Raw genomic sequence first — 13,009 nt, forward strand, 5'->3', positions numbered from 1 at the left:
CCACCCACTTAAATAGTAACTATATTTAAATACAGTTACTCATATTGTAAATACATAATCCAGAATACATAGCCTAGCCTACATTAGTACTTGACTAAGAGAGGTTGCATAAATAGCGACCAGGATGTACACAAAAGTACAATGTGAAGTAGGCTACTATTTCTAAAATTGAACTAAAGAAATGTGAACTGTTGAAACCTCAAATTAGTTATTACCATTATAAGAAGAAATTCAATCAAAGGCATATATGACAGCTTGAATTTATTCATTGTACAAAACAAATTGAAGACTCTCTGGCAAAAAGGTGACATTTAAAAATAAATCAATGTTTAACAGTCTTGGTAGTTGAATGAGAAATGAAAGTATATCAGTATCAACATAGGCAAGTCAGCAGCAAATCTTCAGTATTATATACAATGTCCAATGTTGCCTCAAACACAAAGTTAATAACAATGACAGAAGGTTATAGAAACAGAAGGATGTAGTATTCCTTCCTATTAAGGTGTGCGTTACTGCAATGGTTAAAAGTATTCATGCAAATAAATAAATCCAACTAATTATAAGGCAAATTGAAGGCACATCTATCAGAAAGAATGTAAAAAAAGCTGACAAAAGCACAAATGTTAAACTTTGGCACTGAAATTGTCCAGAGATTTGTTTCTTGTATTAATTATCACTAGAATTCATCAACTTGTGCACACCTTCATGTCCCTGGTTAGTTAAAAAAGCTTTTTATTTCTGCATGTAAAATGAAATTGTACCAGCTACCCGTTCACTCACAAAATAGAAAGAAAAAAATGCAGTCAACATAAACATTGTTTTCAGACAGTAGAGGTAACAGGAAGCTGTTTCTGCCCTACTATTAATGTCATAGTTGCTGCAGAATGTTCATAACAAATGTAAAAGTAGATGGTAGTGGATAGTAGTGTCAACCTCAACACAAGACTTACTTCACCCAATGGAGTGACTGTACCAAATTATTCCCTCTGCAAACTATACACTAATACTTTGAATGAATACATTAGAACTTCCAAGCATTAGTAGCCTAAAAAGCATGGCTGAATGTATAAAATAGAAGGAACTGTTAATTCATTGTAAATTCCATTGGACAGACCTTTGAGCTCACCCAATGAGAATCACAACCCTCCCCTCTACAGTACCCAACAGAAATGTACCCAATTTTTGTGCAAATCAACAGCAACATTAGCCCAAACTTTTCTCTTTTGCCACAGCAAAACTGATATTGAAACTCCTTCATTTCAGAGCCAAAACAGGCAGATGTTCCCAACAGTTCAGAACAGCCAACACAAGCAGATGTTCCCAACAGTTTTGAGAGAAAAGATCAAGGGGTCAAACTTCAGTTTGGTCCTCAAAATGGGAGTTTAACAAAGCAGGGTGGTTAAAAAAAAGGAAAACTGGCCTGATGACCAAATGAGAAGAGAAAAACAAAAACTTAATTTAGACACAAAACAATACAAAACAATGACTGATAAAGATTATGTATCATTACGCATCATGTATCCCATGCTCCTTTAACATAAAAAAGAGCAGGCAAGATATAGTCATACAACTAATAAATGTATCCCACCCAGTCACCCCGACAACTCACCCTAACCTTCATGGCCTCACAAAGGCACAAACATCCCAAACATGCTGACCAGTCTTCAACATCTTACGGAGAAAATCAAAACTTGAAGGGGGACACATTTTGAGATTTCAACACTTACATAAACTTAGCGTATAAAGAATCCAAAAGCTGTTACTGGCCTGATGGTGCTAGACAACAGGTCTCTCTTTGTGTGTGTGTGTGTGTGTGTGTCAGAGAGAGAGAGAGAGAGAGAGTGTGTGTGTGTGTGTGTGTGTGTGTGTGTGTGTGTTAAGAGTTCATCCTCTTGGCACCTCCAATGTGCCATATTCTTTCAAGAACTTGATGTGGAAGTCACGTAGATTATCCAACAACACCTTTAACTTGTCTTTAGGTGGGAGAATAGTCATTCTGAAGACAAATACACAAATTATTATGTTATTAAGGTTGGCTAGGACAATGAAAGATACTTGCCAACAACCCAACAATCCCTGATACAGTCCAATAGTTCAATATATTGCAGTGTTTGGCTTCCATCACACACTATCTGCGTCTGCATGATGCTGCCAAAGGTTTGGCATGTCCCATATTACCTGAAGTGGTAGGTGCCTTCCCTCTGCCCAAAGCCACTCCCAGGGACCAGGCAGATTCCAGTCTCCTCCAGGAGTCTCAAGCAGTACAGCATGTCAGGCTGCATTCCCAGGGCCTGGAACAGAGAAGTGTACTGCACAATCACAACACTACACAAATCAAATCAACACATTTATTTCTGGAATGGTGGCATTTCAAACATGGTTCACCACCAGAGGGATGAATTTCAATAACAGAAAAAAACTTAATTATATTCCAAATGCTCCACCTTCTATGACTCATTTACAAGTTCAAGTTCAAGTTAAAAACTGTCCCTGCCGGTTTTCACACTAGTCTAGTGCAAGTACATAAACAACAAATAGTTCCCAATTAGAAGCCTGTACGCCTGTATAGTACACTGCTCTCAGTGCCACAGGCCCATGTGATCAGAACAAATGACAGTCCAGGGTACTTTTTGTACTGGATGGTATGCGCAAGGGGAAAGTCATCTCATGATCCATTCTATGGATAGGCTCTCGCATAGAAAAAATCCTCTCTGTTGACCTTCCTGACAACAGCTGATGAGGCTGTTCAAATCAGGAACTAACCTGACTGGTCTACTTTGAAATCATGACACACGAGTATAAAGGGGTGGGGGCTCAGAAATGTCTTGGGGGAATGCAAGAAGTTACACTCCACCATAGAGTTTGGAGGTTTGGCCTGGTTCCAGTAAACCAAACAGAACACAATGGACAGCTGTGTCCCCAGGTATTAAATCTATGTATGATGGACATACACAAGGCTAAAACAAACCTGCATGAGTGCAACATATGCAATATGTGATATGCCCCCAATGCAATTTGAAAAATGTATGAAGGCAGTTTGTGCCCTTAATGTTAACACTGGGAATGAACAGACTGGTTTGGGTATGAATTCAATTAACATCAACTTCTCAAGTTTACTTCATACCACATACCTCTCTGCAACCAGATTTTTCCAACCAATTTGTTCATTCTGCAACCAATAATCAAAACCTGTTCACCCATGTGCACTTTTTGAAATTTGATAGCCAGGGTATTGTGGCCATTTTGTTTCACATGACACCACTGGTCCTTACAGTACACAGCATTTTTGCACACTTTAAATCTTTAGCATCAACTTGATTGGTTTTGCAGCTTTTAGATCACCAGTACAACCTGTTGTTCTGGAATTGGGGAATCAGGCTTAGCTTCAGCCAGATATCATCAGCTGGTTTAATGCCAAGATTTTTTACCCATAAGCTAGTTCGGTCGGAGTTTGGCTAATCAACATAGACATGTGTTTACTGTGATTACTTTACGCTGACTGCAGCTCAGACAGTTGGCTCTCTAGATTTTTGAGCACCATGAAATAACATTTGATCTCAACAGTCATGTTCATATTCCCTGGGACGAAGCAGCTAGCACAGAATCAGCCATTGAAAGGAAAAGGAATGGTAACCCATCATTCTTTACATATATATTGTATTTATATATTGAAAGTATACATATATGGAAAGTTTATACATTTCCATATAATACAGTATATGGTCTATATAATACTTTCATGATGATATAATAATAATTGAACAACCCTACTTGAACGTCCCAGAGGTGCGTTCAAATTTGCACACATAGGCAAACGCTCATTTCATATTTGCCTTGAGTTCTCCGTGAAGATACAGGGGAGCAGGACAAAGTTAACAGCAAAGCTACACCAGGCACGTAACTGAAGCATTCCCTTCGCGACGCGTAAAATCCATTTTAGATGAATGATCTATTTTGTTCGAACGTACGCGCCGCTATCACATCTGGTGTAGCTACTTCCATTGATTATAGTGAAAGCTAATTGTTGCAGCAGACGCAACGCGAACGGAACGCTTCAGTTACGTGCCTGGTGTAGCTCAGCCCTAACTGCTGAAATGGAATGTTTACACCATTCTTTTTCAAATTGAACTGTTCAGAGTAAACATGACCGCCACAAGCATTCGCCACAAAAATTTGAACGCACCTCTGGACACATACAATAGCACTGATACAGGTCACATGCTATGCTTGTGAGAGTAGAACCACAGGGCTTATGGGTACACTGACCTTGGCCTGTTCCACTGCTTTGGGTGGGATGAAGAGTTGTGGGAAGGCATACATGGCACCCTGGACAGGATTGCACTGAATGCCTGGGACAGAGTTCAGAATCTCCTCCGTTAGCTTGGCTTTCTCTGCCAAAGCACCCAGCACAGCTGTCTTTTCCTGAGTGATCACAGACAGGCAAACAGCTTTGTAAAAATAATTCCAACAAGCTGTTTTAATTTAAATTCAACTATGAATTCCGTTTTCTAAACTGAATTCTCTATACATTATTTTATTAAGTAACAGTGTAAACAGGCAGACCAAAATAAATAACTTCATAATGGTGATTGTGTTTTTACCTATAAATAAATAATGCCTCATGGAAACGTCTCCAACCATAAATTATTCAACAGCTGGTAATTTGATACACAAAGAGAATTATATCTGTATAGGTGTAAATCTTGTGTCACAGATAACACAATCAACATCTACTCACTGGTGTACTTGCTCATTTCCAAAAACAATGTATTTTTTGTTTAATTAATCAAAAGTAACTCGAAAGTTGAGCTGCCAGTTTGCCCTCCAGTGTGACACTGACCTGTTGAAAGCAGCTGAAAGAGGGCTCATCTGGCCGCGGAGGGTTGACGATGACGTCCATGGCTGCCTGGCCAGACACAGGAGGACACAGTTGCACCGAGCGCAGCTTCACCAGCTGGGCCTTCACCTCCGGGTCCAAATTCAGGACCTCCATGTAACCTCCTCGGAAACCGCACCTGCAACAGGACGTGAGAGGAGACCTTCAAGGCGCTGCTCATGTAGCAACAGTAATTTAACCTTCAGCTAAAGTGAGAAATTAACAGCTTATGCCTCATGCAGGTTTGACCTCTTCATACACTGGCAAGAAGCATGCTTATTATGACCGCCGCGCAGCGAAGCGGCGGTCATATAGGTTTAGTCAGATTTTTTTCTTTTTCGCATGTCCAAATTTCTGTCAATGATTCCCGGGACACTGAAAGACCGGGGTAGACGAAACTTGGTGGGCATGTAACCCCATATGGATAGCATGGAACCATCGTTTTTCGTTTTGATCTGTAGCCCCCCCGCTGGACTGCATCCCCCGAAAGGAGGGTAGGGCAGACACAGTTTTCTGTGAATATCTCGAGAACCGTAAGGTTTAGGAGGACCATTTTTTTTTTGTATGTTGATCTCAAGGGGCCATGTCAACCCATTCCATAACCACTCATTTCATGTATAGCGCCACCTAGTTAAACACAAAAAAGTAAAAATGAGGTGTTGTAATCGCAGGTATCTGTGACCTAACATAGTCAAAACTGCACGAAATTGGAAGTGTAGGATCATTATGACACCCTCTGAATGCACGCCAAGTTTCGTGGAATTCCGTTCATGGGGGGCCACACAATAAATTAATTTATGTTACTATACACCAACTGGCCTGTAGGTGGCCGGAGACAGTTTTCTGTGAATATCTCGAGAACCGTAGGGCCTAGGAGGTCCACCTTTTTTTTGTATGTTGATCTCAAGGGGCCATGTCAACCCATCCCATTACCACTTATTTCATGTATAGCGCCACCTAGTTAAAAATTAAAAAGCAAAAAATTAGGTGTTTTCATCACAATATCTCTGGCTGACATGGTCAAAACTGCACGAAATTGAAAGTGTAGGATCATTATGACACCCTCCGAATGCATGCCAAGTTTTGTGTACTTTCGTTCATGGGGGGCCTTACAATAAAACAATTTATGTGTACATTTAGTGACGTACACCAACAAGGATTCCCGGGACACTGAAAGACCGGGGTACACAAAACTTGGTGGGCATGTACCCCCACATGGATAGCATGGAACTGTCATTTTTCGTTTTGATCTGTAGCCCCCCCGCTGGACTGGACCCCCCGAAAGGAGGGTAGGCCAGACACAGTTCTCTGTGAATATCTTGAGAACTGTAGGGCCTAGGATGACCATTTTTTCCGTATATTTGCCTCCAGGGGTCATGTTAACCCAGTTAATGTGCACACATGTGCACAAACAGATACACACACACACACACATTCACAGTAATCATGACACATACTCACACAGTAGACATATGTACGCTTCCATGCACAGGCACATACGCAGGCACGCACGCACACACACACACACACACACACACACACACACACACACACACACACACACACACACACACACACACACACACACACACACACACACACACTCACACACTCACACACTCACACACACACACACACACATAACATAAACATAACACAAACAATCAAGAATTTCTCATAATTATGAACTGGCAAGATGGAGGTGGGGTTGTATAAAATGAATTTTACATGTGAAATCTATGAACTAATCATGTTTTGGTACTTGTTGTCTAGCAGATACCAGTGAGAATTGAGTGTGGATAATGCAATTTAGTGAGACAGTTAGAATCATATAGGCCTTTCAGCGTGATTTCTTTTTGTGGAAAAAATGTGCTGGACTGGGCGGCGGTCATATTTTGTACCGCTCTGCGGTACATCTAGTTCACATCTACATGATCAGAAGGATTTTGGGTGCAGTTTGAGGAAGTAAACCAGGAAGTAGGAGCAGAGGGATTTCCAACTGGATTTCATTTCAATATCAGACTTCCTTTAACAAAAACAAAACTAATACAAAAAACACTCTTAAAGTGTCTACTTTTGAGATTATTCAAAATATAGATATTAGTGATTTTTACTCTGTAAATGTAATGAGGTAACAACTTTTTCCTTGAGTTAGATGATACATAGCGCAGTAATAAAGTTGCCTTCTGTATTTCACACCCAGCAAGTGAAGTGTGTGAATCCCTGAGCATATTTGCAGAGGGCATCAGACATTTCAGTGACATCACCGGAATGTCTCAAGAATCAAATTCAGAAATGTGAGCTGGGTATGGATGGGTGGCTAGTGTTGCAGGGATGTGCTGGTCAGTACATAAGGTGAAACTACATAGCACTTACTCTCCTGTGTAACCTTTGGAGGTGGAGTGGAAGGAGGCCAGCTCGACGCTGTTAAAGTACTCTGGCCCCATCTCGTACAGGACCTTCTTGAACGAGTGAAATTCGCAGCCCGGAGCATACACGTTGTCTTGATATACCTAGCAACAAAAAAACAAAACTTAGTTGCAATTTCAATTTAGAACAGAGCAGAACTTTTACTGACTTGAGGAACTTAAAGTGTTCAACACAGTCAGTGTGCAGGTTTGAAGTCTTCACTAAAAAAAGTCTTCATTAAACCTAGAAGTGCTGTGTACTATTTCTTTAAAAAAACAAAAACAAAAAAAACAAACACTTTCTTTGAAACTAATGTTATTCAGTGGGTAGATGGTATTGTGTAAAACAATTACCTCATCAGACATGACAAAAAGATTTTCTTCATAGGCAAAATGGAGCACTTCCTCAATGCACTTTCTGCTCTGGACCTGACCTGGTGATGTTGGTTTGGTGAGAAAAGCAGCAAGGAGAGAAAGTGTGGGGGAGGAAAATGACGAGTATGTGTGTGAGTGGGAGAGATCAAGCCAGAGCACAAATGATCTAACTCAGAAGGAAATCTGAGACAGCTGTAACTTTCCACATGCACTGACACAGAAAAATGTCTAACATAAGGGTACAGGAAATCCCAAACCCATCTCTGTGGTGCTGCAACCTGATCAGTACACAGATCTCTGTAGTCAGTACAGTAGGCATAAGAACACAGAACACATTAGAACATCCAGCTCTAAAATTAACTGCAGGGTCAGGTGCAAGTTGCCCACTGATCAAATTATTTTACATCTAATTTTAGACTCAAGTTGACTATGCTAAATGTAAAGCAGTCTGTGTGTGCATTCTTACATTTAGAGTAAATACATGAGAATGATTCAAACTGACACTTGTGCTCCTTGAGTAATTCTCCGGCAGCAGGAGCTGATCGTTTTCTTGACCAGCTCATGAGATTCTTTAATCAGATCTAAAGTGTTTTTACAGAGACAATCCATGTTTGGCCGGTATTAAAAAATAAATAAAAAGTGTAGCTGGATCTTTTCTACACCAAACAGGGAGACTCTCTCAGTCTCATATAGGTACCAGAAATGCTGATTACGGCCTTCTAACTGCTAGATGTAAAGACAACTAGACAACTTCGATTCTAGACGACTTCAGTGGGTGACTGTATGGTTTGAAGAACTCTGCATACTAGGTGAATGCAAGTACTGTACATTTGTATGTGCAACTTCTGTGTATTTTACATTCGGCCAGAGAGCTACAGCTGAGCTGAATAAAGCACTGCTGTGTCATAAATAAGGTCTTAGACATTATTAGGATGATCTGTACTCATCGCTACTTTTAGAAACATACCGGTGGGGTTCCCAGGGTTGATAATGCAGATGACCCTTGGCTGGCAGTGCTTCTTGGCTGCCTGGTAGGCCCGGTGAAGCTCATTAATATCCAGGGCCCAACAGTTGTCCTCGTCTAGGTAGTAACTGATCTGCACAGCCTCCATCTCGGCAATAGCTGCGGAATACAGGGGGTACTGGGGGATTGGGATCATCACACCGGTGCGTGAGGCTCCTTGGCCCGACACCAACATCCTTAAAATGCTCTGGAAACAAACACAGCATACCAGGCCATTAAGAGATTGCACACACACACCACATGACAACTGAAATGTACAAACACATTGGAAAGATGGCCATCACCCAATACAATAACTTTCCAAATGTGCCTAACAAAGACATTTCAGGTATTTCTGATAAAAACAAAGACACTGCTATACTATCAATACTCTGACAACCGAATTATGCCACCTATGATGTAGATGATATAGATGAAAACACAAATAACATGTCAGGAAACTCGATTCACTCGTGGCCACTCACCACGATGCCGTCACTGGCTCCAGTGGTGAGGAAAATGTTTTCAGAGTCAGCCGGCACACCATGGTCCCTCTGTTCAATGTAGGCGGCAATGTCCCGCCTGATGCAGTCCACTCCCTGACTTGCAGAGTAGGACCCTTAAACACAGAACATGGGATTTACACTGAGCACAGTTACTACAATTTGTACAGTCCGTAATATTTAGCTAGATAGCAATGTATAGCTATAGCTATATATTGCAATATGCTGTGCAATGTCAGCTTAATGTATGCAATAGTTTGTTTTTCTTAACCTTCAGACATTCATATAGAAGTATTGATGTTTTTGTGTATTTTATATGACCTTCTCTGAGACACAGTCTCTTTTGAAAACAGTGGATTGTTGGTTAGTCAGGTTATCCAAGAATTAGAAATGAACCTCAGAACATGGACTATACTGAACACACTGCCTTATAAGCAAACATACCAAGACTAGTCCCGCCACACCCTTGCAAGATGCGGTGTGCCCTTGTTTTGGCATCCTCTGGTAAACTGGGACTGTCCATCAGCTCGGGGAATGTGCAGAGAGCCACAACCTAAAGATACACATCAATTATAACAAAGACAAAAATATATGCCCAACTTTGATCTTTTTGACTTTTGAGTCTTACTTGAGCAACTGGAAACAGTGAAATTACTCTGTAATAATCTGAAGAAATGACCTGACCATGGAACATTCTGGGATCTCTGGGCTTTCTGATCAGCATATAACATGATCAGTGATTATAGCATGCTCATCCTCTAGAGTCTTTCTAACCTAAAAAGAGCAGTTTATCTTGTGCACGTTCAAATGTGTAAAATGGTGCACTGGGTGTGGCAACAAAAGGCAAAATGGAAACACAAAAGCTGCTCATGTAAACGTGCCAAAACTGGCTACCAATGTCATGCTCCAGCAGATCCCAAGTATCTTGGATCAAGGCAGAGAGGAATAATGCTGACATTGCTCGGCTTTGGCCAAGCCACCGTAATAACAAGTTCTTGCTAAGGCCTTTATGACAAGCTGAGGAACCCACATTACTTTCAGTAGAGAGCACAGGACTCAAGTTAGCGTTCAACCATATCTCCAGCAAGATTATTTACCCTCCATCTACTGTAGCTGGGAAAGTAGAAGAGATATCAAATACTTTTGTTCTGATAACACTGGCTACATAATAACATTATGCAATATGTACCCAATACAACAATACATCTTTCAAATTGTGCCCTAATTGATATGCTGAACAATAATACTTCAGTCAGTACAAAAGCAAATAAGAGGAAGAAGTTACATAGAAACTTGGGTCATGGTTATAGCCTGCAGGTAAACAGGGATATGGATTATGAGGATATAAACTATCCAGTCATTGAGTCCTTTTTGTTCTGTATATAATGACCAGATGAAATGCTCCCAGGGTTTGTGCCCATGGCAATGTGGACACAAACACTAGATCATAATGAGTCCTCCTCCCCTGGAATTTCCACTGTCCCCTGAACTGTGCCAAATAACCAACAACAGCAAACCCATTCAGCAAAGTCACAAAGCTCCATCCAAAGTTGGCTGTGATTACAGAGGGAGAAGCTCTTGTCAAATATCATGGACACACTCTACAGCGAAGTTTGGTGTGTACCTTACGTTTGCATGGGAATAAATGCTAACTGACACTTAGTGGAGTGACCTTGTCTGATCCTTGAGCTTATGACCATCCTCTAGAGTTTCTCACTATGTGCACATTGTAAATAAAACATGCAAAAAACACACATGCTGCCAGAATGAGTAGAAGCCAAATAACTGGACAGTGGCTGAATTCCAAATAGTATTCACTCTATTCACTGAGCCAGGAAACTGCTGCAATAGGCCAGATATGAGGCTGTGTTTATTTCTAGTAGTTAATGGTGACTGAATTATTTGACAAATCAGGAAATTGTCAATGTTTACACTCCTTGTACAATTCCTTTATGACGTTTTCACTTACCTGACGAAGAAAGGTAATTGGCTGCTGTCCCATGGCATGAGCATCTCCAATATTTGCCTTTATCACCTCAGTGAAAGGTTGCTTTCCACCCTGTGGAGCAATATCTGGTAAATATAACAGTAATATCACAGTATCTTATATGCAGTTATTAATAGCCTTCATTTCATACCAAATTCATTTTGATATGATAACCCTGGACATATTGAACTGGACAATATACTGGACATATTTGGGCAAAAAATTACCACCTAATGGTCACTACTTTTTTACACATTTATGGGAAAACAGTGTTAGCCTACTGAGAATTTGGCGGTCAATGTGCCCTTTCAAAAAAGCTTTGTCCCAGGAAACAGGCATTATTATAGTATTTTTTGGTACTTGAACTACAAATGAGGCTGCAATGGAAAGCAACGTAAACTCTTCAGTTCCATGTCCATTACTTCGATTCAATGCATAACTGAACACTAGCATAATGCCTTACACAAACGCTTGTGTGCAGACATAACAGTAAGAAAATGTACCAGTGGTCAAAACGTGTTCAGTGGACACTTTGCCCTAGGCTGCCTAGTTCAAATTGCCATAGTAGCCTACACGCTTTATCAGTAGCCTACATGCCAGCTGCCTGACATTATTCAGACGAATAAATGTTGTGGCTGGTTCGACAACATAGCATTCTTTGGCATTGTCTAAACCAGCGCGCAAGGCACTTTATCACCAAAGTCACACAACAAACGGAAACATAGGTTTGGCGGCGCGCGGGTTTACTTCACACTCATTATTTGAGGATGCGACGTAGGGGACATGATGCAACACCATGGAGGTTATATGGCCAAGATAACGCCGCCAACAATAAACTTTCAGTAGCCAACATCTGGATAAAAAACTGTTTATAAAACACTGCAACAAAATACATTGGATGGTAATATAGATGCATTTTAGGTGTCTTTATCCAGACTGTAACGTTAATTATAAAACGAAATGAGTCTACCTCACGTAAGCACTTCTCGATTTCGTCAGCCTTCATGACAATCGGCCCCCTCACGGCGTACTCCACGGCTTTCACCTGCGGATTCAGAGTCTCCATCGTCAGGGTCTTCTCTCGAATTTTGTTTGTTGCGGGTACGGTAGCCTCTGCTGTGCTATACCGCTTCAGTCCATAGGATTCCATGGGCCCTTGAGTCTTGAATCTCACAGACCGTTTACGGATTGTTTGAGACTTTGGTCGCATCACTAAAGCACGACACTGCTCCACCGCTCCTGCTATCAAGGACCGATTTGCTGAAGACGGTAACCGATACATTTTCGGCTGAGGTTGGCTAGATTAAATGTACGTTGTTAACCTGAATGCACCCGAATTACAGGGCAGTCTTTCTTCAATAGCCTATAAATTATCTTCAAGAGTTCAATTGGCTTGGCAGCTAGGCACTGATATTCCAATGTATGGACTTTGATGAATCACTCCTAAATTGGGTTCGTCGGCAGTAGACCGAATGCGTGACAAAATTCTAGACTGATTGAAAATCAACCGGTGAGCTATAAGTATAACAAATGCGATATGATAACAAAACCCTGAGATAGCCTAATCTAGACCAGCCAGCTCCGGAGATGATCCGCCACTGGCCACACACTCGGATGCGGCATTTACGCGTCTGTCAGAACAATCAGCTACCACTAGGCTAGTAGGCCAGTGCTCTACTGGGTGTTGTAGTTTTTCGTGTATGAAGTCGTCAAGACCATGGATTCACGCATGTCATTGTGAACTACTATACCCATCTAGACAACATTAGGCCTACGTCTGGGCTGGTTGAAAGAACAGCCCATTACGAATAAAATTAGCGCCACATCACTTTCGGAAAGGCCTACCTTTAGTTCCTG

At 41.1% G+C, this 13,009-nt stretch overlaps 1 protein-coding gene across 1 annotated transcript; it reads right to left on the reverse strand.

Annotated features, from left to right (window-relative positions):
* Positions 1 to 248: 248 nt before the first annotated feature.
* Positions 249 to 12,775, reverse strand: gpt2 (glutamic pyruvate transaminase (alanine aminotransferase) 2). The gene is made up of 11 exons (XM_076287710.1): positions 12,123 to 12,775; positions 11,135 to 11,224; positions 9,610 to 9,718; positions 9,148 to 9,281; positions 8,627 to 8,870; positions 7,639 to 7,718; positions 7,253 to 7,389; positions 4,841 to 5,015; positions 4,267 to 4,422; positions 2,179 to 2,291; positions 249 to 1,996 (listed from the first exon to the last, which is right to left on the reverse strand). The coding sequence occupies exons 1-11, from the start codon at positions 12,432 to 12,434 to the stop codon at positions 1,885 to 1,887; spliced, it is 1,662 nt and encodes a 553-aa protein (XP_076143825.1). The 5' UTR covers positions 12,435 to 12,775; the 3' UTR covers positions 249 to 1,884.
* Positions 12,776 to 13,009: the final 234 nt, after the last annotated feature.

The sequence above is a fragment of the Alosa pseudoharengus genome, unplaced genomic scaffold (genome assembly GCF_046254945.1).
Source record: "Alosa pseudoharengus isolate Yale_2024_CS ecotype anadromous, Long Island Sound unplaced genomic scaffold, YU_APseudo_1.1 YU_APseudo_1.1_scf_16, whole genome shotgun sequence".
Classification (NCBI taxonomy): Eukaryota; Metazoa; Chordata; class Actinopteri; order Clupeiformes; family Clupeidae; genus Alosa; species Alosa pseudoharengus.